This window comes from Chanos chanos, chromosome 2 (genome assembly GCF_902362185.1).
Source record: "Chanos chanos chromosome 2, fChaCha1.1, whole genome shotgun sequence".
Classification (NCBI taxonomy): domain Eukaryota; kingdom Metazoa; phylum Chordata; class Actinopteri; order Gonorynchiformes; family Chanidae; genus Chanos; species Chanos chanos.
In genome coordinates this window covers 19,561,149-19,588,753 of record NC_044496.1, presented here as the reverse complement: position 1 = coordinate 19,588,753, position 27,605 = coordinate 19,561,149, and the positions used below count along the sequence as shown (strand labels likewise).

The following is a 27,605-nucleotide window of genomic DNA, read 5'->3' as shown; positions in this document are numbered from 1 at the left end:
GTGCTTCAGTATCGTCTTTCTCCTCATTTTTTAATTATTCTTTGTTTAAAATCAGGATTTCCAAAATCTTCACCACCTTACTGAAGATCCAGCTTTGCAGTTCAGTATGTTTTGGTGCGAAAGGAAAAGTAAAAAATATAGTGTAAAGTATAAAAACTAAAATTGATGCTGGCTCTTATGAAATACACACACACACACACACAGTCCCATGCTGGCTGAATCGATTGTGAGGACCTAAATTTGAACCCTCACAAGAGAGCCCATATAACAAAGAAAACACTCTGGAAGCAAGAAATCAAACAGTGTCAAAAAAAGACAAACATATATAAGAACATTATTACACCATAAAGTGGCCAGGTCAGAGAATTAAAAAAAAAAAAAAAAAAAAAAATCAGCAAGTCAAATTTCAAGCTGGTGTTAAAAGTTAATTTATAAGAAGAAAATAATATACAGAAAATAAAATAACATACAAATAGTTATATGAAAATAATAATAAATGTCTGACATTTTTTAAAACAAAAACAAAGCAAAAGCATTCAAAAAAATAAACTATACAACATCAGAATAATTATGAACAATATTTTAGATAGAATTTGAGAGGAGTGGCAAGCTTGCAGACCAAATCCATCTAATTTTAATAGCATGCGCAAGTTTTAACACCAAATCACATTGCTCTGCAAGACGTAACACTTTAAACACACTTCCGAGATTGCAGCAATGTATTAATTAGGCCAAATACATTTGCTATACATTTGAGGCCAAAAAAGCAGTTATTCACAAATTTAAAAATTCCTTAGTTTTTGGTGAAGAAATGAAGAATGAAATATCTCTATGGGAGGGTGGGGGATGTTTTAAATAAGCATATCTGCTTCCATTGCTATAAGTTGAAGCAAGTGACCTCTTTGGACACAAAGGCAGACACGTACCTTTTCACCATCCAAAACAAGGGACATCTCCAAAAAAATCCTGCTTTTCCAGTCTTATAATGCTTTGGAATGAAGATGTCCCTCTGAAACCTGTAATAGACATATCGTGCATGAAAATGGCTTTACACCCTGCGAAACCTGGGGCAAGTCCCTACTTGATTTTCCAGGAGGGGAGGCTGCCACTCCAGACTTTGCAAAACAGCCTTTAATTCCTTCTGAGACTTGTTATGAATGGAGAGCCATGATGACACTAAACCAGGGAAACACATGTCAATGCCAGATGTATTACAGTATGTACATTTTTTGGTAGTCACTATTACTTGATGAACTAACTGAAATGAACAAAACCTTTAACTGCTGCAGGGCTTCTCTGAGCTCCATACACCATAACTTTAGATATGGGGGAATCAAATAGTGACATTTAGCAACTCATGATAACAGATTTACACAACAGCTTACAGTCACCTTGGAAATGAGAAGAAAAAAGAACTGTAATCAAATTCAATAAAAAGAAACAGAATCAGTCCTTGCTTAGGAAATAAAAACTCAGATGTGATATTTGGAATGCACTGTTCTTTACAAACATTAGAGATCATTGGCTTTAAACATTGGTCTGCTAAAAAAAAGTCCTTTGGAACATATATTCACAGTCTTCAAAGTTTTGAAACGCCAAAACAAAGGGGGAAAAAAGATGTTGCAGAGGCAGGGAAATGGTTTATTGTTTGTTTTTGTTTTTGTTTTTTTTTTTTGTTAAAGCTTAGCCAAAAAGGGAAATGAGCATGCATCTAGGTTTTCTTCTTTTCAAAATATACATTAGCAGCAAAACATATGTCCTCATAGACCAGACCTTATAGATTTTCTTAATAAAAAAAAAAATGGATTTCATGTGTGACAAAAAAAGTTAAACAAAGAGCTTTTTAACCTCTATTTTACAAACTGCAATGGCTCTGTAACGGTGCTACTCCACAATGCAAGGACAAGGGCCCTTTTTTGGTTTTTGGTATAATTGGTATTTTACGTAAAAAAGCCACCTGTCTGCTTGCAAAGAAGCAAAAACGGCAACTCTGATGCGTACTCCTTTATTTTAAAACTTTGTTTTCTTTCCTTTAAAAACAGCAACAAATTCTCAAGTATAAAGAAGCCTCTTCTCTCATCTTTATGCACCAATGGTGAAAGTGTTTAGTCTTTGGATTTTCTTTTTGTTTTAAAGCGTGAGAATTATTATTATTATTCTTTTTTATTTTAATATATGACAACAAAAAGTTGATATGAAAGTAAAGCCCCAAAAAGACTGCAGCCACACTACGTGAAAAACAAAGATCTGCTTTGTAGTGCTAAAGGAGTATTAACTATCTCCAAATCTACAAATGCAGGGATACAGAGAACAAAAGGAGGGAGTAACAGAAAGAGAGAAAGACACAGATAGAGAGAGTCAGACAGTGTTAAGTGCACAAAGGTAACACAAATATAACAGAATCGTTTTAAAACACATCCCAGATTTCTTTTCTTTTTTTTTTGGTCAGTACTATACCAACCACTGAAAGAGAGAACCCTTATGAAAGAAGGGATCCTGCCATGTCTGATGGCAGCTGGGTGAACAAAAGCCAAGAAGCAGAGGATTAGACAGAAATAGATCAGTATAGATCAGTTCCTGCTCCTTAATCTAGACTATTGGAATGACCAAGACAACATCAAATGAAGCGCCTTAAAGTTGGACAATACAAAAGCTAAATGTACACAAAGTTTTTTTTTTTTCAATCTATCATACTGTTTAAATTTCATTTCCAATGCAACAATCTACTCAACACCAAAAAACAAAAACAAAAACAAAAACAAAACAAAATCAAAACAAAAAACCCCAAGAACACAAAGGATTTTATCAACCATGAATACAGAATCTTTTTTTTTGTTGTTAAAAAAAATCTGTTTTATCCCCCACCAACAAGTCTGCAATGCTTTTCGTGTCTGGGTAAAGTAGGATTGCAAATTTTCCCATTTAAAAGAATTTAAAATGCTTAAAACCAGCAGTTCAGCTACCCTTTTGAATGCCCAGAAAGCTATGCCTTTGAGTTAGTATCACTTCTGAATACTTTCTGCCGGTAAAAGTAATATATAAAAAACAGAAATGTTAACCATTAGTTAGGAACAATAAGAATAAGATAACAAATTTTTGTAACATAAAAAGGTTGTGAGCTGTTGACCTGAGAATAAAATAGACATTACATTATTCTTTTTACTTTAGCAAGCCATTGGTATTTGAATGCTTAGAGAGCAAAACAACTGTAAGACTATTCTCCCATACAGTACATACTGGCTTTATATGCAACTGTGCTATTCAGTGGAAATACTTATGCAAACAAGGGAAGGTTTGTTGACTTGTACTTTTTTTTAAGAGGGTTCATCAGCCATTAAACAATTTTGAGGCAGTCCATTGCAATAAAGCATTCCTTTACCATAATCCAAATGTCAATTGCAGTGATTTTTTTAAACTTGTAAATGTATATATATATATATTTCAGTTAAAAAAAAAAGAAAAAGAAAAGCAAACAAACAAACAAACAAACAAAACAAAACAAAAATTAACTAAAACCAGCATGTTGATATGGGAAAACAATCCACTAACATTTAAATTTTTGGTTACAAGCTTTGGAATTGCAGTTAGTCTTTACACATCTTTTTTTCTGAAATTGGTTTGTATACTTTTAAACATATTTTTAACATCGCTGCTTTTTTTATTGTTTTTTTTTTTCTTTTTCTTTTTTTTGTCTTTTGTATTTTTTTTAACATATTGTCCATCACTGAAAGCTCTTTTACAATCTGATGGAGTCTGTTCCTACACTAGTAAGATTACTACTACAACTACCACTGTCTTTGAGACAGCCGGGCTTTTGTGGCTCCTCTGTCAGCCTGCCCAACCTGTCTGCTGACTTCTGACTGCTGTCAGAGTCAGATTCGTCGGTAAAGACGTCTGTTGGTATCGAGGTCTGAACCCCTGAGGTGCTCAATGAACTTGAGGTAACCGTTGAAGGTGAGGATATTGGTGGGAAAGAAGATGACATAGAAGGAGTGGCATTGGGTTTCCCAGCTAAAGCTCTGGAGAAAGAGGCCTGAGGCCAGGGTTTGCCGACAGCTGTAGTATTAAGCGGGGTGGTTGTCGAGGAGGAGGAGCACGAGGATGAAGAGGCAGTTGAAGATGTTGTGGTGGCTGATGTTGGTGGGGGAGATGGGGTGTTGTTTGGATGAGTGGTGGACTGCGAGGTAGATGCGGTGTTAGGATCGGGGAAGCAGGCTGAAGAGTGAGGTAATAATCTAGTAGCGTGCTCTTTGGCATTTCTGGCTGATCGCTTGATTGTTCTGTGTTTGTGCAAGGCTGACTCCAGGTGTTGACTTAGCGCTTTGTCCCCATCCAGAGTTGTGTCACAGGCCAGGCAGTCATAGAGACTACCCTCTCCTGCACTCCCACTGCCAGGGACCTGAAGCAACATCTCTTGCAGGTTTGCCACACACTGACCGAAAAAGCAGATCGACTTCAGATGACTGAGGGCTGCTTCCTCCTTGCTAAAGACAGCTTGACATTTGCGGCACGCCAGCCGGTACTGAACCTTGGGGACAATGTATTGGTCAAGAAGGGGATCTGAACCTTTGCCATCCATTTCGTGCTGCTCAGTGGGTATGTTATTGTGAGAGGAAGAGGAAGAGGCATCCACAGGGGGAGTGCCTTTTCGTTCCTCTGTTTTCACAGGATCTTTGGCAGATTCTTTTCGGTCCGCAGAGGATTGAGTGGGTGCTGGGGTTTGGCTGGCTTTGGGTTGCTGGATTTGCTGGAGCTGTCGCTGCTGCTGCTGCAGTGCCTCCTGCAAGCTCTGCTGATATTGCTGGTAATGCTGCAGCAAAGACCCAGGGGACAGCCCCATAAGAGCTTGTGATAAAGCCGGGTTGTAGGGGAAAAGGCTCTCCATCCCATACATCGGTTGCAGATATCCACCTTGAAGAGCCCCAGGTATTTGAGGGGCATAGTATGGAGAAAATCCAGGCATGAAGTAGGGCAGGAACTGGCTTGTGAGTAGAGCTGTAGGATCTGATGCTAAAGCAGCCTGCAGGGTTTGGAGCTGGGCAGGATCAACCACATATTCCATGCCAGGGGTTGGCATTGAAGTGGCAGGAACTGCTGTATCTGTCTTTTCTTTCTTGGCGCTGGCAGCAGAAGTAGAGGGGGCTGGAGTGCCCCCTGTTGAAGATAGCATTATGGCCTTCTCCACCTTCTCCTTAGGTTTCTCTTTCTCTCTTGACCTCTCAGCTTCTCGATCTTTATGGGGCTCAGCCCGAGGGCCTTGTTGGGTTGTCACAGAGGTGGATGTGGATGTAGGAGTAGGGCTTGAGTGGGCAATTGAGGTGTTAGCCTGGGCTGGGCTAGGTGAGGCCAAAGAGGAAGCAGAGGGGGTTTTGTTAGGTAAACCAGATGTGGGGAGACTGGGTGATGGGACACTGGCACCAGGCATGTTCAAGAGGTTTGGAGCTTTTGGAGGAGTTAAAGCTGGATGAGATAAAAATTAAAAGAAAGACAATAGACATTAGAAGACAATACAAATAGACAATTATACAAGGTGGTTACAAACAGTCCATTTGTGTTCCTGTCTTTATGCGTAATAAATAAAGATTTCAAATAAGTGCTGTAATTTTTCACAAAACAACTGACAATGATCTTACACACTAACTTAGAGCACTTCACATTTAACTACAGTTAACTGAATATATATATCCTTATAGGCAATGTCTTGATGATGTCATACCTGTGTTAGATGAGTTAAAGCCTGATAAGGAGGGGCTGCCGACCCCTGGCAAGAGGACTGGGGGTATACCTTGCAGATTTGGATAGGCTGACTGAAGGTTAAGGGCTTGCAGGGCAGGACTGTCAAACATCCCTTGCTGTTGCATGGCTTGCTGTTGTGCCAGTCCCAAGACCTCATTGGCTTTTTTGATACGATCCATTTCCTGCTGAGCCATGAGCTGACGAACAGTGGCTGGGTCAAAGTACTCCTTCTCCTTGTCAAGTTGACTCCCAATGGTGTCCTTCACCTTGGAGATATGCTGTTGAGAGAAGATATGGTCTCGGACTGACAGACGGGCACTATACTTAATGCCACATAAAGTGCACTCCGTCTTAGGTCCTTCATAGGATGTCTGGTTGATGCCGAAGTGCTTAGCCATGCTAAGTTTTGCCTTCTTCTCCTTAGCACGAGCGTTCTGGAACCAGACCTGTACCACTCTTTTTGGAAGTCCAATTTCATTCCCGAGTACCTCACATTCCAGCATGGTGGGAGTCCTGTAATCACTAAAGCAGGATTTGAGCACCTTAAGCTGGAGGTTTGTCATCTGAGTTCGGAAACGCTTTTGGCCCGGCCTGTCTCCACTATCAACGCTTCTACTGCCAGAAGCCCCAGGGCTTGGTGAGCAAGGATCAGCCAGACTCGAGGTTTCACTGTAATCCACCATATTCTCATTCTCAAAATCTTTCGCATAATAGCTTGTCGCAGGGCTCACCAATCCTGAGGACATCTGATCATCATTTTCAGTAGATTGGGCTGTGCCCCCAGATTTAGAGAGAAAGTCACCACTATTATGACCATGCTTTGCATCAGCACTATCATTATCAACATTGGCTTCATCCCCTGTGGTAGTGTCAGTGATGGCAGTATTCACAGAGGAGCAGTCATCATTGTCAAGTTTATTTTGGTCAAAACTCATGTTGACAGAAGACATAGCTGGGCTTTCGAAGTCCTCTATTCCCTCAACCTTAATAGATGTAGGGCTCAGAAGACCCCTGGGAGACAAGTCCATGTTTTTGCTCACTGGTGACAGAGACGAGCATTGTGCATCACTGTTAGAGGGTACAAGGTGGGAGTAACTGGAGATGTCTAATGGATCCATCTTCAACTGCATACCCTCCTGTTCAGGTAACATGCTGGACAATGCTAGGTTATAACCAGCTCGTTTGGCCTCGTGCCAGTGACGTGAGCGTATGTGGGCTTCTAGGGCTGTTTTTGCTTTGAAAAGGGCACGGCAAAATGGGCAGCGGCGATGGGCTTGAGCTGGCCCCACTGCACGAAACTGCCCTTTTCTTTCTCTTGCCCTGGTGTTCTGAAACCATACTTGTACCACTCGTTTTTTGAGCCCTACCTCGTGAGCGATGTGGTCAAGCATCTTGCGGGTGGGGTTAGAATCAAGGAGATATTTCTGGTATAGAATCTCTAATTGTTCTGGTGTAATGGTCGTCCGGAGGCGTTTATCTCTCTGTGGCTCTTCACCACTGTTGGTGCTGTCATTTTCCCCGGGACTTGTACCTGCTTTCTCCTCCAACTTCCTCTTTAAGGAGTTCATGGTTGATGTGGGCGTTGATGGAGAAGTGGCAGAGCTGCTTGGTATTTGTGGCAATGCTCCAGCAAGGAGCTGGCTAGCCAGCAGAGGATTGCTGGGATCAAACAACATAAAGGACATATCCATTGGGCGATCCAAGAACTGGGGGTGAATAAATTGGTTTTGGACAGTCAGGAAATGAAGCTGCTGGTGTTCTTGCCAGTGTTCAAATGAGGGAAAGCCAAGTTTGCATTGCTCACACTGGTAGGGGATCATCTGCTGAGCCAGCTGCTGTGAAGCTGAAGTTAAATGTGGGTTGATTGCCATATGGGAAGTTTGGGAAGGAGCTTGGCTAGTTTGAGAGGCTGACGGACCCCCGTGTTGTTGCTGCAGGGAAGGTGAAGAAAGTTTTGAGTTCTTTGGAGTCATATGTACTTTCTCATCTCTTGTGGATTTCTGCTGTGAAATTTCAGATGGATGTACCGTCTCCTGTTTAAGAGATGACTGGTTTTCCCTGGAATCTACACAAGTCTCTGCAGAATGTTTGGATTTCTCATCAAAAGAATTTGATAAATTGGCAGGTGATGCCTCCTCCTTTTCAGATGGTGTCATCTGAGAGAAGGCTGAGGTGGAGGGTGGAAGAGGGCACAGGCTTGAGGAGGATGGCATTGGGGTGTGGCCAGATGAGCCAGATGGCGTGCAGTACTCATGAGAGAGGTCTACAGAGTCTTCATTTTGACTGTCATATTGCCCCTCCTCATCCTCATCTTTGTAACAAAGCTTTTTTTGGTGTTTGATGAGGTCGAATATTCGCTGGAAGACCAGACTGCACTTCTTGCATTGATAGTTCAAATTCGTGGTGCGAATGTATCGATCATTGGACAGTTCACGCCGCTCCCCATCTTTCCCTCCATCTCCTTGGTTCTCATAATTTTTACGGGCTTTTTGTCTTGCATTCTGGAACCACACTACAATAACACGAGTTGGTAGGCTCAGCAAATTGGACAGCTGTTCAAATTCATCATCTTTTGGATAGGCATTGGCATCAAAAAAGTCCTGCAATACCCTGAGCTGGTAGTCTGTGAACCTTGTCCTTGAAGACCTCTTACTACCATAACACTCCTGTCTATGAGGCTCAGGGGATGGTGGTTTCGAATCGATTTTGGTATCCTCTAGAGTTGTTATGGGTGGGTTATTGAAGTTGTAGGGTGAGTCTTTATTGCGCTGGCGCTCTTTGAAGAGAGTATTACGGAACCAGTGTTTGATAACTTTCTGGGGAAGCCCTGACTTGTCAGCCATTTCCTTTATTTGCTCCTCATTGGGAGAGTTGTTGATGTCAAAATATTGTCTGAGAACCTTTAGCTGGTCATCTGTAATGCGTGTTCTTGGTCTCTTATTCTGCTGCTGCAGCATAGCTGGTGTGAGCTGCTGCTGGTAAAGTTGAGCCAGATCAGTGGCCAGACCAGGCTCCACCGATGGCAGTGGGCCAGGAATCTGAGGTGGTAATGTTTGGAGAGACATAGGTTGCATCATTAGTGGAGAAAAGAGGGGCAGATCCATTGGCATAGGAATTTGGGCCATTGGTACTTGAGGCTGTGGGGTAGGAGCAGTTGGAGGTGTGAGAGCAGGAGCCGAAACAGGTATATTTGGTGTTGGAGTTCTTTGTGGAGGTGGTGGAGGTGGGGGAGGTGGAGGTGGAGGAGGAGGAACTGCCTCAGGTGTTGGAGGTCTCAATGGGTAGAGTTTGTCATACTGTTCTCTGTATTCCTTGGCAAACCTCTCCAGGAATCTAAATGGGAAGAAGGCCTGATGGATATGCTCTTGATGACTCTTCAGAATTAATATATTGGAGAAGAGCTTTCCACAGGCTTCACACTCCAATTTCTCTAATCCTTCAACAGGGTCAACCACTCTAGTTATACCAGATGGTGCACTTGGAACACCTGTTCCAGTCCCTGATGGCTTTTTCTGAGCTTTCTGTTTATTCTCATTGTACTGAATCACCAACTCAAATCCAAAATTCTCTAAGAGAGCTTTGGTAGCATTTCCACGAGCATCTGAGGCAATCCTTGGCGGAGGGAATCCAGTGTCATGGTTCATACTAATTGCAGCCTGCTGCACATCCTTCTTATCTTTGGACTTTACTGCATCTGAGATATCTTTGGAAATATGGTCCTCTGATTTCTCATTCACCTCTTTATCCTTAAGCAGATCTTTATCTTTCTCGCTCTGAGGAACAGGTGGCTTTGGCTTTTTATCAACTGGGTGTGAGAGAGATACACTCTGCTGAAGTAAAGCCACTTGATTTGAAGCCTGGGAGTGGGAATGGGTTTGGTGCTGCTGCTGTTGTTGAAGGTGGTGGTGCATGAGCTGTTGCTGCAGGCAGCTCTGTTGAGCCTGCTGAGCTGAGCTCTTCTGGTCTTCTAAAAGTGAGGCAGCAGATCCAGTCAGGTTAAGGGAAGAACTGTTAAGATTCATTTCTGGATTTAATTGAAACTCTGTCCCAGGGATATAAAAGGGAAAGAGCAGCTGCTGTTGCTGAAGTGGGAGAAGTGCCTCTGTTGTCATTGGGAAGTGCTGTAGAAGAGGATTGAAGAGCTGAGACTGAATAAGAGCAGCTTGTTGCTGAAGCTCTTGTTGGAGTTGGACCTGGGCTTGTGCTTGGGCTTGAGCCAGTTGTTGTTGTTGCTGCAGCTGCTGCTGGTGACCCCTAGAAGACAACATGTCTGCAAATTTCTTCTTCTTAACATCATTCTCAGAGGGAGAGGGATGACAGGCTGAGTTACCCAGGCTTTCAATGTTGTGAGACTGGTTCATGTGGTTACCTCCCAAGATGCTTTGTGCTGTCTGAACACTAGCAGGAGAACAAGTGCTATTGCCAGTTGTTGAATTAGTGGGTGGAATTGGACTGGAAGATGACGTGCTGATAGAGGAGCCCCCACCACTTAAGCCAACAGTACTAACAGAGCTGGAGCTGCCCCCTGCTGCCTCGAGCTTGGCTGCCCTGGCCTTGGTCTGATGGAGGACAGAACGCATGTGAATCTCCAGTGTTGAGCTCTGGCTATATGCTACATTGCAAGTGCTGCACTTGAAGGGCTTATTGTCAGGGCTGCTGGTGGGCTCTGGCTGGCCTGTGGTGGACTCTTGAAGAGCACGTTTGACTTTGTGCAAGTGTGAGACAGAATTGTAGTGTACCAGCAGGATATTTTTCTGAGTAAATGACTCTTTGCAAACTGTACACTTGAAAGGACGAGACGGATCTAAGAACTTCTCCATGGTAAAGTTGGGGCCCTTCCTAAAAGGTAGGGCACGCTTGGGCTCTGATCCAGAATCTTCTTGTAGTGACCCTGAGTCACTACCTGTTGGGCTCTGCTTCTCCTCTGGATCACTTTCCTCACCATCCTTGTCATCTTCACCAAGAACTCCCTGGTCCTCTCCGAGTGAAGGATCACCCATTACCATTAGATCCCCATTCATCAGCAGGCCTCCATAAAGCTGCTGGATGTCAGATTCACTAAGTTCAACATGACTAGTCTCCAAGTGTTTCTTCAAGGCTTGCAAGGTCCTAAAGCTTCGCTGGCACAGACAACACATAGTTGCTGCTCTGATGACATGGTACTGTGAATGCAGCTGCAGTTTTTCCACTGTTTTGAATGCTAGACTACACTGGTTGCAGCGGTACTTGTACACGTGGCGATCAGATACAGGCAATTGTGGCCTTTTGTTGTGAACCTCATTGAAGTGCATCTGAAGCGAACTGGAGGATTTAAAGACTTGGTTACAGCCTTTTTTCCAGCACAGAAAACCAGTGGGGTCTTCTCTTGAAGGCTGCTGCTCTTCCAGAGGTGACTTTCGAGCTTCAGTAATTTCTGCCGGCAGAGAAACTCCTTTCTCTGATTCAACATCTGAAGTCTCTGTTATAAGAAAAAGCAAATCCCACTCATTAAAGTGGAGCCAAAAGTTTCATGAATGATTCTGACTTTCACAAAAGTACTTCTGCTTGAGGTTTTTGGCATTTGATCACACACAAATATAAACAATTTAAAAATCTTCCAAACCTGCTGGTTTCTTTGTATCATCTGAACTTGAGTTGGCTGTGGACTGAGAGGTGTTCTGAGCATCTTTATCCAGTCCAGGGACTGGTATGAACATGCTCGCTGGCAGTACCTCTGATGGCGCCACCTAGAGAAGAAAAAAGTACAGAGTGCAACTTATTGATTGAGTTCTTTATAACAGATAACAGCCATTACATATATACTGAAATGAGGGCATTTGAATATTTCAGAAAATTGCACTAATTGTACAACGATGCAGATTTTTAATTCTGTAAGTCAATGAAGAAGTGAACATTGATCAGCTTCTTTCCCCTTTTTGGAGTAAAATTCTAATCGACTCTCTCTCTCTCTCTCTCTCTCTCACACACACACACACACACACATATATATATATATGGGGAGAGACAGAGAGAAAGAGAGAGAGAGAGAGAGAGAGAGATTTTTTGCTTTATTTGCTATCTCTTGAATTTGAACTTTGATCACTGATGGTGTTTTGTCACGTGCCTGGAAAGTGCTGCTGCAGCCAATTAGTGTGATGGGCTGAGAGGCCAGCACTGGTCTGAAAAGCTTATTAAGGTGCATAATTAATTAATTCTTCTTCCTCATAAAAAGTCAATCTAATTTCAGGGGAAAAGCCCGGGCCACAGCAATGCTGTAACAGATACTGGAATTCTAGGTAATTCAGCTATTGTCAAATTAGGTATGTAGATGTGTCTTAGAACATACCATCAAATGTTGTGTTCGCTGACCTTAAACAAACAAAAATCTTGTTTTGGACAAACTGTGTAATAATATGCATGACAGAGAATAACAAGATACATGGTATACAATTTACGTCTGAAAAACAGCCCTACCATTTTAATTAGAACATTTCAAGGAGAAATTAATGCTGACTAAAAAGTGCAGCTAGGTTTTCTTCTTTCTCTTAAAAAGGCTGAATTCTATCATGTGTGAATGTAAGACACCTTCTTCTATCTTTTCAATCCCCTGCTCTTGTCTCCTTTTATGTCTGCCCTGGCTCTTCTTTGCACTATATCCTCACCAACCTCTCTTTAAGACAACAAATCATCAATGCATTCATTAACCAACTCCTATTTAACAGTAATCAGTGATTGAGATTGGAAGGGCTTTAGAGATGAGGCATTGTCTGCTTCACCTTCCTTCAATTAACTCCCCAAACAGAATAATCAGTCTCACTCCTCATGCAGCATTTCAATTCTTAGAACCCACCCAAACCCTATCTGCCCCCCCCCCCCCTTTTCTTTTTTCTCTGCCACTTCAGGGACAAATCTTCTGGCTTTGAGCTACTTTCTCTCCTCATTTCAGATTACACCATCACACATGCAATTTGAAGCGCTGGGTATGTGCGACTTCCTGTTGTTGATGCGAATCATTCAAATGTGGCATATCTTTGACAAATGGTCTCTACCCATTATCCGTACCATAGATAACAGAATAATTTCAATCCAGAGTTCTCATAGAGTGATGTTGGTCTAATTGATTACATTAGGGAAATACCCAAGCATCGCTATAAAAATGAGAAAAGCTATTAGTTTGTTGAGTAAGGGCAAAAACAAAGCTTTGCATTAATTCTGATAATCAAACCATTAAGAATATGATGTTTTATAGCAGAGTTTGGTTGATGTTTCTGGAACTTCACTAAGACTTAATAATGCTCAAAGTCTGCCACAGGCAGTAAGTCAATCAGTCAACAGAGGCATGCTTCTAAACAAAAGATGCCATATAAATGCATGTCTATTCGCCTAATGCAGACACTGTGAGGGACAGGGTTTTGGTTAAAACTGGTTAGTGAAGCTTGAGGTCAAGTGGAACAGTTAAAATAGCCTTGTCTATCATTGTGTGATTAGTGCAATCAGAAATTGTCTGAATAGTAAATGCAGCCATTTTACTACTTTTTGCTTTTTCTCTCAATCTCCCCCAAACTGAAAGTAGTGAATTAATGTGACCAGTATGGAGAGTTAGAAAAACAAAACATGCCAGTGATTTACATTACAAAGTGGACTGTTTCTAGACAACTGCTTCATTAGACGACGAGAGCCAAGCGTGGAGAGTATCCCAAGGTCACTTTTAATTTGGGCCGCCTAATTGGCAAACATAGTTCCAAATGGCTATCATCTAGCCAGACTCAGAATTAATGAAGCACAATTATTTTCATTACCCCTATCTTAGACAGACAGAAAGTGAGACATTGTGTGTGTGTGTGCGTGTGCGTGTGTGCGTGAATGAGAGAGAGAGAGAGAGAGAGAGAGAGAGAGAGAGAGAGAGAGAGAGAGAGAGAGGGCAGGCAAAAAGAGTGACTGTGTGCATCTTTATGTGTTGTCTGCAGGAAATAAAAGTCACTTATTTCAGAATTCATTAAGCTTGTCTTCTAGACAGATGACAGAGATGAAGGACCTTTCCCATGTCTTTAAAGTGAAGAATGTGCTGGTTTTAATATGCACTGTATGAGTTTCTATCCTGAGTTTCCTGTAGCGGTGTTGTGTATTATTATCTCAACAAAGGGAAAAATACTGCAGTTTGGTCAAGTTCAAGTTCACCATTTGCTTTCTAACTGGGGAGTGGAGATGGCTCACCAGTAGTTAAATGCACAGTCTCACTGAGAGTTTGGCCAGAGGGCAATTCAGCTCCACTGGCAAATGTAGTATAATTTTACCTCAGAAATGTGAAAAATAAAGCCACAAAAATTATTATGCCTCTGTGTGGTTTTGACTCCAAGAGGAAAAAATCAAAGTGTTGGTGATGAATTATACAAGTTGTGGCAAAATACAAATAAATAAATCAATAAATAAGTAAAATACTAATTAACTACACAAAGTTATAGTCTTGTTCATACAAGCGCATTGTCTGAAAAATTGGGGATCCAAAAATTTCACGTGATGGTCTTGGGGATCATTTAAGTGAAATCACAGATTCCCTGTTTCACAGCTCTTGTACAGCAAAAGACTGAGGCTGAACAGAACAGATGAAGATAACCAATAGTAACACTCTATCCAATATTGACCTGTCAGTGAGACTTGGAAATAAGACTACAAAATGGAAAACAATGCTATTTGCATTACCTAAACCTGAAATCCATTAACAGAAAAATCTATTCATTAAACTACAATTAATTTGTGTCATAGTTCCTTGAAAATATTCATAATGTTATAAGTGTTTGTTTTGAATAGCACTTGAGTGATCACAAACTCGGGGTGAGAGAGAAAAGAAATAGAGCTGCTTATCAAGCTAATACCACAATAATTAGGTAAGAGCCTCAATCTCACTGACTCTCTCATTCAAACACACACACACACACACGAGTGTGCATGTACATTCTCTGAATCAACTATCAGCACATAATGAAAGAAAAGGCTTACTGATGATGTACATGTCACAAAAATGCCTAGACAGAGTATCTGAAGCATCAAAATCTTTGGTCCTACAATATCTGACTTCCAGTGAGTCAACAGGATGCCCAGGGGCCATTTCACAATTAACAGTTTCCTTTGTGTTTTGATTAAGCCTCAAATGTCATCAATTAAAGCGAAAGAGATGGGAGAGACAACCTCCATTACACACAGGCATACTGAGTAAGAGCCAGTGATTCATCCCCATAGAGACGAGCATGAGCGCTGCCAAGTCCCACACTGGTCCTTGACATGACCACTGTTGAACACAGACAGGCAGACTGTACAGCCTTGAATATGAACGCTACAAATAATTCAAAAACGGGTACTCAATTGACAGAGTAGGTTTTGAACTCCATACATTCTTCAGAAATGTGATGACCACACCCATACTGGACTGAGTGAAAGAAAAAAAAAAATTAAAAGGATGATAATGAAGTGGTTTATTGAGAGAGAAAGAGAGAGAAAAGAGTTCGGGACGAGTACTGTAAAAGGAAAAAAAAGCTGTAACAGCCATCCATAAAAATGCTCTCTCTAATGAATTCATCTCTGTCTTTTCACTCACGTTGTTGCCACATGAAGGATCTCATATTATCATGGTGTCATGTTATTGCGCATGTGGATGAGAGGGTCAGGAACAAATGAATACACCATCCACAGGCTTCAGCAAAGACAGGCTAAACTGGGCATTTCTTCGTTTCACAGTGGAAAAATAAGGTGTTCCACAGTGAATTGCCACTTAAATAGCCCAGGACAAAAAGGATTAAGTATAATTACGCGAATACACAATATTCACGCCAACTATGCAAAATATTTTAATAAATGTATAAATTGCCTCTAAATTGAAACATTTCCACATAATAAGCAGGTTAGGAATCATTGATTAGGATGGAAATTTTGGAATCTGTCAAGTCATCTAAATCTCAGTAGCCTTTTCTGCACCTGTTCTCTAATGTTAAGTCTTGCATTTCAGTGAATATAAGTGTGTGTGTAAATATAACAAAACAGGCACCTGCTGAGGGTCTGGATTCAGTACAGGAAAAACTAAGTTTAAGGAGACATGCACTCAAAGTTGCACCAGGACACACACACACACACAAACACACTCACACACACACACACACACACATTCTACACTCACAGTGGCAATGAGCTTGTCCACACAGTCGGGTGCAACGCTGTGGAGGTGTGTGAGGTGGAACTGCAGGTGGATCTTGTTGTTGAGCATGTCTTGACACAGAGGGCAGCGGAACATGGGCTGGACTGAGTGCTGAGTCATCACGTGCATTCTGAGGCGGTTCAGGTCCGTGTTGCTAAACTTGCAGTAGGGGCACTGGTACATCTGCACAGATAGAGAGGAATGAGTATAAAGCAGGGTGAGAGTTACAGAGGGAAAATCCAATGACGGGGGGGGTGGTCTGAGAATATTAAGTCTGTGAAGAGGACTGAAGGGCAGAGTAAGAACCCCCACCAGATCAGGGAACAGTGGAGAGCTGGCAGGCACTTCAAAGCCCTCTCATCTGTCAAATATCATATTGATTTTCCACCTTTTGCACAATTAGCAATGCAAGTGCAGCAAAAAAGGAGAAAAATAATATTCAGGAAAAAAGCATGCATAATGTAAGAAGGCCAGCTTTATTCAAATGTTTAAAAATGCTGAGAAGTACATCTTTCAACTTTTTTCTTAATTAGTGAGAGAGGATGATGAACACTACACATACTGGAATAAGATGATATCAAATGAAGTTGTCAGGCTTTAGAAGAGGTAAAAAAAGACACATGCAGACAACTACTGCCACATTCAGGGCTGTGTTCACTTTCTGACATTGTGACCTACTGTATTGTGTGACACACTATGTATTTGATGCCAAACAAGGGTCTCTGTGAACAGACCAAGACCTCACTCACCTGCTCTCCAGCACTCTTTTCAGCTGTCCTTGGACGTTTGGAAGAAAGGGGGCTCTCTCCTGTTCCAGATATTGAGGGGGGCCGTTTGGAGGGGTTTGGAGAATCCGTCTGATCCCTCTCTGACTGGCTGGCTGCTACAAACAGACAGGGAGAGGCACAGAATTCTTGTCAAGGCAAGGTAGCAACTTGGCAGCAAGAATACGAATCAATCAATAACATAGTGGATAAAGGGCTTTAATACGTCTTTCTTAAATGTGATATAACCGCATTTAACAGGAGATGGGCAAGCAAGCAGTTGATCGGCCAACATACTTCTCCCCCTCCAAACTAAAACACTGTTTTAACTGCTCCTCCCATACCACTGAGGACAGACACAGTGAGGGTGCACTGACAGCCTGTCTCTCCTAGCGTTGGATCGTTGGGATATCAGACACCACCACAGACGTCTAATCAAAACATTAGTTTGCCACGACGAGCGGCTTTAGGTTTCGCTCTCTCTGAGATCCTGTCTTTGAAGTGCTCCTCCAGCTGAAGGATTCACCAAACTTAAGAAGATGCACACACATTCACAGAGTCTTCTCAGACAACATTAAAAGTCAGAGATCCACATCAGTCTAGGTTCTTTTTTCGATTGTAGCTTTTTTCCTGCCTTGAATATTTTCTGGAAATGCTTTTTTGGAATGCAAAATTTGTACTCATACCAGATTCCTGAATATGCATTAAAAGTGTAATGTATTCGCCAGATCTCCTTGTGGGACTCAAATCAAATTCCACTCGGGCCAAACACATTGAATTATTATTAATTACCTGACTGAATCAAAAAGAGTCTCTAATTGCTCCACATGTCCAGGCAGTTTATGAATTTTATTTTTAGGACTTATTTAAGGCTTTTTATTATTGGAGATGTGTTTGTTTTCCTCTGCTACAGTGGAAAGTCACACTTTTAACAATTCCATCTATATATTTAATGTTATAAGCATGTGAACCAAAACAGATGAAAACTATGACAACGGTAAATTTAAATCACAACTAGGATTCACTTTTTTTTGTGACATCTAACATGCCACCAATGACACACAGACAGTGTGATTTAAACTCATAAAACCTATTATGATCAGTGAGCCACACACTCATAACAATGAGTTTTCATTGTTTGAAATCCCACAAACACAAAGTCGAGCTTTAATGTTAAGAACAAACAAAGCTTTAATGTCAGGAACAGATTTGTTTAGGTAGTACGAAATGAGACTGGTGATCTTAATGGTGTCAGTGACCTCTGACATGCCCTTCCCTCTTACATTTTGAGCAAATCAGAGAAAGAGTGCTACAGCAACTTACCACTTAGGAACTGAAACTCAGTTACCAGTACATGGAAAAGGTAGGTACAAAAAGACTTTGACAGAAGTGTTATCTGGAAAACAACCATAATAAAAGCTGAAGCTGACAAAGACCACAATGTTTAATCTTCATAAGTGAGGCTTTATGACTTGCAGTCTGAATGGTATATGAGAAGTGTACATATGTATAGTCCTGTGTCAGGGTCAGCTACACCAGACCGACAAAACATTATATTTCAGAGGGAGGGGAACACTTTCATCATTACGCTAAAAGATTTTCAGAGTACAAAATAATGCTTGACCATTATGAGCTAAACTGGGCATGGCAGGCCAAAGGTATGCCCTGATTTTCGAAACAAAGCATGTAGAAAAAGTTAAAAAAGAGTGTAACTGGCAGGTGTTCATTAATCTTAAACACAATCCCCCTGTGAAAGCTACAACTGTCACTCGAGTCTCAAATGTCCTCCACTAGCTGGCAAAATGTTTCACACGGCTAATCCCTTTAATGCAACTTGCAGTGGCATTAACATATACTGCGTCTGTCTCAACCTTCATCTCTGCAATGCCAGCGTGAAGAAAATGAGACTGAGCTCCGCTAGACAAGAGGCTCAACTGCTCCCGTCCAAAAACTCAAAACGAAAGATAGGGGGGTGTAGAGAGACAGAGAAAGAGACAGAGGACAAACAAAGTTGGAATAGCAAAGAGAAAGACATCACAGCTGAGTATAAATACTTGCTTAAGCCATCAGTCGTAAAGGAGCTAAATCCAACGGAGCCAGAAAGGGCTAGAGTACAGCAGGCCAGCGTCCAGACGCCGGTGGAAAGAATTCACAGTGAAACTTAAGATGGCCTCTTGCCGGCCCTTAACGAGGCTATAAAGAGTTAAATTTGGCCTGATTTGTCCAGTTCTGGAAGAGCAAATTGAGAGAGGGGCTAGTGGAGGGGAGGGTCAGGTTAAGCAGGGCTGACCATACTCCCTCTCTAGACATTAAAGTGTCACCTCCAATCAGGGCAGGGGCAGCTGAGCTGATTGCACAGTGGGGGCCCCTGCTTTAGGGAGAGAAGGCTGCTGGATCTCCCTGAGACTCTAGGATCAGCCAGTTTGGCCCTATTAGGTTGAGTCACAGCCAATCCCATTAGACACATCCACCAATAAACAAAGGAAATGTTAAACAAAGGGACCTCCCATTCTGTGCCATTAACCTCACTCCCTCATGGCACTGTCCTTGCCAATTCCTCAGTCACTCCACTGCAGTCCTCCTCACTGCCTGCTCCTCCCACTGTCTCTACCATCACCTTGCTCCTCCCTCTGTCACTTTCTAGTTGTTTTTTCCTCTTTCTTCCTTTTGGTGTTCCCTCCATTAAATTACTGTTCAGGTGCTAGACTCAGTACAGTACCAGTCTGCTCTGAAACCTCAGCGATGATGCAGTGCGCTCACTCTACTAGGACAGAAATTGTCACAGATACAAAGACTGTCACAAAAGGCATGAATGTAAGCGTATAGAGCAGTTGTTTGTAATGGGACACCATAACTGTCCAGAAGCCTGGAAATCTGCTTCTGTTTAAACAAAAGCCTAAAATGAGTCTGGAGTCATTTACCCCACTGCTCACATGCAGGACAAAACTAAAGTTCAAAGCCAAGAGGACAAAAATCTGGATAAAACAATAAGGCAACAATTCTATAATTCACAGAAACTCAGAAACATATATGAACAAATGAGCATCAACAGATATACAACAGAGATAAACTCACAAACAGCCTCAGAAACTCCCACATGATAAATATTGGTTACACTTCAAAACATCTTAATACAGGGGATCAATGCCATAACATGGGGGGGGGGGGGGGGGGGGGGTCCTTAACAAAGCCTCATCTTGTCACGCCCTGTTAAGACACCATAAATCTGACCAATCACTTGCTCTCATGAAGCCAAAAACTGACTTCAGCCACAAATTGCATGACTAAAGTCTAGCTACCGTATCCTGTTTTCTGTAGCGAAGCAGAAAAAAAGAGGAAAAAAACCCACCGTCACTGAGTGAAGCTCGGAGCATACCGGAACAAAAAGGGCAACACTAAACAGAACGTGAGAAAGGTGATTTGGTGTGTGTGGTCTCAGTGTGGCACAACTGGGCTGGGACAGGAACATGGGCTAACATCAGAGCACAGTCAGGTCTATTAACTGTCTTAAACCGTGACCAGAACAGAGGCTCCTGCTCAAGACTTCTACTTCTCACTGCTGAGTCTGAGAGCATGAGGGAGTGCGTTGGGTTCAAATCAGGGCTGAACACTCACAATAAGACTCTAATGAAAACAAACTGCACTAACCACTTGAAAAATATTACAAAAGGAGCCATCCTTGAGAGATTCATGTGTAATACAGAACAGTAAAAACCATTTCATTTGTTTTTGAACAAATGTTCAAAGTCACATACTGTATAAGTGAATTGAAGAATGAGGTGAGGCTGCTATACAACTGATATCTGAATTACTTACAACCTTTAAGTTTTTTTTCTTTCCTTATTCGAAAAATATTACAAAGGGAGCCATCCTTGAGAAGACTTATGTGTAATACAAAAAAACAAATAACAATGCATCTTTTTTTTAACAAATGTTCAGTCACATACTGTATAAGTGAACTGAAGAATAAGGTGAGGCTACTATACAACTGATATCTGAATTACAACCTTCAAGCTTTTTTTTTCCCTCCCCAAGTTAATATACTCCAGTATACAAAAAAACCTGCTATTTGTGCTTCTGGATTGAAGAAAAAGAACAGGAGTCAGCATTGTGATTCTAAATCTGTTCTCCTTTTTTTCAGTGACCTTTCCACTGTGCACAAGGCCAGTGATGTATGCTTCTGACCTCTGCACGAACACTGAAAAGCAGACAATTCTTACACTCAATGCTGCCCAGACAGAAACACTGCTCACACAGAAACATCCGCTGAACTTTCATCTGACAGCAGAAAAGGTGGAGGAACAAAAATGAAAAAAAAAAAAAATCTTAAAAGTCAATTAGGTGATTATTAATTCATGGCCCTTTTCCGTAAACGGGAGGCCTTTGCGCTGTCGAGTCCCGTAAGTGAATTGGACTTTGGCACCCTCTCTCACGTCCTGCACTTGGACTGCATTTCACAGCCAACTGGGGGGGGGGATGTCAGGCAGAGCCCTTGGTCTCTGAAGCAATCAGGAGCTTGTTGTGCTTTCAAGTGGGAGGACAAAAAAAAAAGAAAGAAAAAAGATGGCAGCTCGAGTGACTGACCGATACAAGCCAACTGGTATTAACACAAAAGTTTCTCCCACTGCTGAAATCTTCGTGAAATGCAATCACAGCTGCCATCATGTAATCACCAGTGTCCTTGGGAGGTGATATTGTGAGAGACAGAGTTGATCGGGCGCTGAACAGGCTTTAAGGAAAGACAGCGGAAGAACGGGGGCAAAATGACTTCCCCCTGGACCGCCAACACCGCCTGTGTCCCCTGTTCTTCGCCTCAGCGCTGCTACTAAGATAAGCTCTCGAGCAGGCCTTGGAAAGGACTCGAGCGGTCACCAGTTCATACGTTTCTGTCTCCTCACTCAGCTTGCTCATAAAAAAAAAACAAAAAAAACCCCACCATTAGAGCACTGATGGTGCTAGGCCATTTGGCCACAGAGCTGAACCACTCTGCTGGTTCCACACACTTCATTCCCGCAACCAGAAGCAGCCAGTGGATTCTGCCACCATCACGTCTTTCCCTTCTTTATCCCCCTTCTGTCTTCTCCTCGTATCTCTTCTTCTCCCCTCTACTCTTCTCTCCTCTCCATCTTAGTAGGGCCAAAATATTTTACCTCTCCCCCTGCCCCTTTGCTCCTCCCTTGGCAATTTAACCATTAATGTGGAGACGAAGGTTCAACTCCCCAGTGTTAGAAGTCATTCAGTTTTAATACTTATGCTAACAATAACCAGATATTATCTTCTTTTTTTAATGCTCCTTTTTAATCTACAGGCCATGTTGGAGCCCTAAGCAACAGAGGGCTATATTCCATTTCACCTCATATTTCTCAGGTAATTACTCTGCACCAATTAATTTCAAATAAAGAAAATTACAACCAAAGCCTCATGCCAAAGTGACTCCACATAGAAGCTCATCATATTTCAGTATCCTTGGTGTATATCCTCGATTAAATGAAAAACCACCTCCACCATACGAGAAGAAAGGCCTATGTAGGCCTACAGGCATGACTGCAACGAAGACAAATTTAAAATGAAGAAATTAAAAAGAGATATTAATTAGTGGACGCATTATTAATCTCCTGGCTGCTATGCTGGAGCCAACATCAGGTTCACCTTTGGAGGACATACGCACACAGACACACACACACACACACACACACACACACAGGGTTGCTAGCCTATTAGAAAACAGACAGTAAAGCCCATAAATGCTGATCTTCCTGTGTTGGCACACAAACAAGGGCAATTTATGTTCTATTACCCTCAAAGACAAAAACAATTTTAATTTGAAGAATGACGAACGCTCAGAGGACCTGCTATGAATATGCAAGCATCTCTGTTTTTTTTCAGACTGCATATGATGATATTTAGCCAGAGAACAGGTGTTTCTGAGTGAACAGATTAAAAAGATTAAACCCACTCTTTTCTCATTCTTTCAAATGCCAATTAATTTACCTTGAAACACTTTTCAGATGTTAGGACGAAAATGAAAGAACGATGGCGTAAAAAGGCAGAGCAATATCATTTCTGGGAGAGAAAGCTGGGGCATCTGGTGGACAAAAGAGCACTGAAAAATGTCTGAGAATGACAGCTCTGCCTGTAGTATCATCTTTTTACATCCAGGGGGTGTGGATGTTCATCTTGCAGTTAGAGATAAAAAGGAAGTGCTTTTGCTATATGCCCTTCAAATATACACACACGCAAAGGCAAACACATGTGCACACACACTAGCACACACGCATTCACACACACACACACACACACACACACACACACACACACACACACGAAACACATATACACACAGTGTGTGTTGCACATACAATCTATTCATAAATTTAAGTAAATAAGAGAAAAGAGATGGGACCAATTTGGCTGGCTGCTCTGTTAGTGTCAGAATGTGGATGACCTGTGCTGAAATATTATTTTTCCTCCCTCGTTCCAGCTCCAGTAATTTGAAAGTCAGGGAAGGGGGATGAGAGGAATTATTCATAAACCCCCGTTGCTGAGGACTGCACCTCTTCCACTCACCCCCCCCCCCCCCCCCCCAATACAGACCACCTCAATACCAACCCTTCCCATACATTTATGTTAAACATGTCAAATCATATTGTGGCTGTTCCTCCAAGCCCTTAAGTGTATTAACAATCTCTTTCCTCTATTTCTACCCCACCTCTCCACATCCCCTCATTCCTCTGTGCGTTCTGTGGCTACATTAATACCCCTTCTGCTTTAATAAAGGCTTGTGTCCCCATCCTAGACACAGCCCGTCCATTTTACTAATACTGCCAGGGAGAGGTGAACAAGGTGAAAGAGGGAGAAAAGGCTTGGGGCATGCCTTTTATAAATATTTCATATCCAGCATTAGAAGCAAACCCTTGGAATGCTTATTGGAGAGGGTGGCTAAATTGCAGCTTCTGCCAACATAAAATTTATTGTTTAAATAAGTAATGTATTTCAATGTACAAACTAATCTTGTGGTTTTATGTCATACCCCTTCTTCCCTCTTCCTCTCTCTCTCTCTCTCTCGCTCACAGCAAATAATTACAAACCTTTTTCTCCTTCTTTCTCCTCCCTCACTCTCTCCCCCTCTCCCCCTCTGTGTATTAAAGTAACAGTGTATCTAAAGCAAAACAATGAAATCTCTCAGAAGATGACATGCTTTCCACACACACATGTTACGTGGGTGCTCTCTAAACATTCTGACATTCTAAATGCCTTTAACGAATTGAGAAGAGAACTGTCAGATCAAAAGCAATAACATTGACAGTAGCTGTAAAAAGTTAGATGTCTGTTTTTTGCTTTTGCTAATGTGCTCCGCTTGACAGTTATTCTCATTTGTGAAGCGAGCCCTGATTTAACATTGGAGTTCCAGTGGTTGCATGACAAGGATGAGAGGAGAAACTTCAATGATACTAATGACGGACCCTAATAACAGAGCTTCTCAGACAGCATGACTCAAATCGTTTTGCTTAGGCCTTTAAATAACAGGTTAGCACTACCCCTCGCAGAGAGGAGTCCAATGCTCACCATCACTCCGTCTGCACCGCAGACATTCTCAGACAATGAGCAGCCAAAACAAGAGAGCCTCAGTTTACCAAATGCATTCTCTTCTCTTCCCTCTCTCTCCCAGCTATGGTTAAAAAGCCCTTTTTCTCGGCAGAGACGTACTGTCCATCAAACCGGAACAAAAAAGAGATGGGTTAAAAAAGACCCCTCCATTAAAGCAGTATCACTATCTATGATCACAACACAGTCAGGTAAGCCCCACCCCTCCCCTCTCCCTCCATCTTACTTCAGCTCCCCTACCCCCCAGCGCCTCCACTTTTTCATAGACATCAAACAGCACCCTAGACTTGGCTCCCTAATGCACATGCTATTTTTAACTAAGCGTTTCTAATAAGCTGCTGGGAACCTGTACATTTTTCATATGCAAGCATATCTTGCCTTTGTGAAAACATAGAAACACACTTATTTGGTGATTAGCAACTGACAGGGGGGAGGAAAGGAATTGAATATTCTTGTATCAAATTGCATGGCTTTCAAAAAAGCAGAAATCCTAATGTGAGCAGTCGTCTTCCTGAGCACCACAGGTATGACTGAATTATTAATCATGCTCCTCATTTTAATGCTTTTTAAAGTGCTTTATTTTGATGTGTTAAAATATACTTTTAGCCATTTTCAGGCAGCCATGCATATCGTTACTTCTCCCATCAAAGAGCAGTGCCAACCTTTCAAACTGCACAAACAACTCAGTCTCATTTAAAATAAAAGTTCTAATATCAAAGACATCTTACAAAGATTTCGCTTCAAACGTTCCAATGAACTTTTATGCTGTACTTTCTGAATAAGAAGACTAAGCATATGCTAAAGAATTTTGAATTGTATTTTTTCCCTCCAAGATTCTAACCTCTTTGGTATAGAAACAGATCCAGGTGGGGAGATACAAACTAGTTAAAGTATCAGACTTGCCCTCATTTCCTGTCCTTTACCCAGCTTCTGAAGCTCAAACAGTTTCCGAATATACATTAGGTTGGTTGTTAGCACTGTGTTATTTTCTTGCAGGGGAGTGTGATTTCTTGCTGAAATATACAGAATCTGTATAGCATTTCAGCTCAGAGTCTAAAACTCTACAAGAGATATTTCAAAAATATTTTTAATTAAAAAATATTCTCAAAGTTAATGATGATTGCACAACACAGACACCATAAAACAGCCACGTATTATTATTATTATTATTATTATTATTTAACCTCTCTGTGTTATGGCAGAAACAGGCAAGATATCAGACACACTTCCTGTTAATGCTCTCCATGTACACAGCAGTAGACTTTGAACAATACAGATATCTCTTAAAGTCTGATCTCAGTACAAGCCACAGTGCTCACAGGCCAATCAGACTCTCCCAGAACAACAGATTTACACTGTGTCCTGCCTCCTCGCTGAAGGCCACACCTCTCCATGAAACCAGACACTTGCACCTGCCATCCTGAAAAATATCCATATGTGATAACATTCCTCAGAGGTGTGGATGTCTGCCCAACACAATCAAGGCTAATGAACTGAGTGTGCTCACATAAGCATAGGCCCTCCTGTCAAACTAAACTTTTAGTGTTTTTTTTTTCTCTCTTGAATACATTCTCTAAATTGGGTCAAATCTAGTTAAATTCATCAGAGAGATTTCCATGAACTATATCCTCAAGGTGATAAGCAAAAGCCTGCTAAATTAAATCTTATTCATGGAACTTGAAAATCAGAGCCACTTAAGTTAAAGGGCCCTAAAATATTTGGGTAAAACATTTAATGAGTTAATGAACAACACAAAAGACCTTGGAATAAAATGTTTGCCCTGTGCCCAGGAGATATAAATATTTCAACCTCCATTTGCCCAAATGCCCCCCCCTCCCCAGTGTAAACTGAATTGTATAGATAGGCCTTACCTGTCCCTTTGGTGAGCTCCCTCTCCCCCCCACTCTCTCTGTCTTTGGTTTGGTCCTCCTGGTCTGTGGTGGTCTCACTGGCAGCCTCCACATCCTCACTCAGCTCTCCTGAAGGGGGAGGAGAAGATGGGATATGTAAATCACCACTCCAACAGAATTGGTGGAAGCACTTAAAGGGACGGCGGCATTTTTTTTCTATAGGAGCTTGCAAGAATTGCATTCGCTAACATGCATTTACAAGACAAAGAAAAAGAGAGCTCTTCTCTCTCCATAAACTGCACAATTACCACAAACACCTGTAATTTCTTTTAGATACAATTCAGCAGCAGCAGAAGAGTGTTTATTTAGTTGTCTTTTGAAAGATGTTCCCTAGACATTTTTCTTTTTGCATTTTATTCAAAACTGAATGAAAAATCTAATTAATATTGCTTTACTACCACTACTACTACTACTACTATTATTATTATTATTATTATTATTATTATTATTATTATTATTATTATTATTATTATAAGCTATTAGTTTTCTTCAGAGGTGAGACCCAGCTTATAAGATATAATTCTTCATTTATGCAAGAGCATGGCACAAATATTCTTATGGTTTCCTCTGTTTAATACCAACATTAAACTGCAGAAAACCACACACATGTGGTAGAGACGTACACACATTTTCCAAAGTGGGCAGAGGTATGCAGACAGGAAAAGTGCTGTGCAAGAAGAATGTTTCAACAGAAAGAGGGGCTTTAATCCTTTTACTCTCTATCTCTCTATCCTATATCTTTCCACACATTAATAATTATGAGTCCGAGCTGCCGTCTTCTGTTGGCCTTTAACTAGCACCGGAATCGGTTCATTTATATGACCATGGTAAAACAACAAAACCCAAAATCATAAATATTTAAAACCTGGCCCACAATTCATTTTATTTTGCTAAGTCAGAAGCAGAAATCCCTTGTAACCACCTTAAAAGCCTCTGTTCAATATATCAGGCCATTTAAAAGCAGCAAATTCCATACAATGGATCTCCAGTAATGCCATCTGTAAGTAACAGAGAGAAGTAGCTGAAAAGCAGATAATAAAATGGGCATCAATCCTTTTTATTTTCCTTCCATGCCCCCCGAGCGCCCCTTTCACAGGCCTTGGTTTATTTAAAAGTAGTGTGGTGAGCACGCAACAACATTGATTTGACAATAGTAAACTCTGCTAAAGTCAATAAGCTTTATCAGTTATTACACAAGTCAGCTAATTCTCACAGCAAATGTACGCAAAAGCTCTTTTTGAAAATGCCCATACACTTTACACCAGGTGAGGTATTGATATATTGACAACAGAACAACACGTTCAGAAAAATATCCTGCTCAAATATTCATTCTGTTGGTCAATGCTAAAAACACAAAGGATCTGACATCACCGCCGGACGACTCTGCACGACTTTAACTTAAATCAACTTTTATGATCGCCTCTT

General features: G+C 41.5%; 1 protein-coding gene across 1 annotated transcript in view; it reads right to left on the bottom strand.

The window, feature by feature from the left end:
• Nucleotides 1-3,661: 3,661 nt before the first annotated feature.
• The window catches only part of zfhx3b (zinc finger homeobox 3b), a 135,979-nt gene continuing 112,035 nt past the window's right edge, over nt 3,662-27,605 (bottom strand). Inside the window, exons 5-10 of the mRNA XM_030794059.1 lie at nt 26,142-26,249; nt 16,651-16,784; nt 15,884-16,084; nt 11,339-11,462; nt 5,717-11,194; nt 3,662-5,460 (exon numbers count right to left, since the gene is read on the bottom strand). Coding sequence (XP_030649919.1) covers nt 3,737-5,460; nt 5,717-11,194; nt 11,339-11,462; nt 15,884-16,084; nt 16,651-16,784; nt 26,142-26,249 — 7,769 coding nt within the window. The 3' untranslated portion in view covers nt 3,662-3,736. The remainder of the gene's footprint in view (nt 5,461-5,716; nt 11,195-11,338; nt 11,463-15,883; nt 16,085-16,650; nt 16,785-26,141; nt 26,250-27,605) is intronic.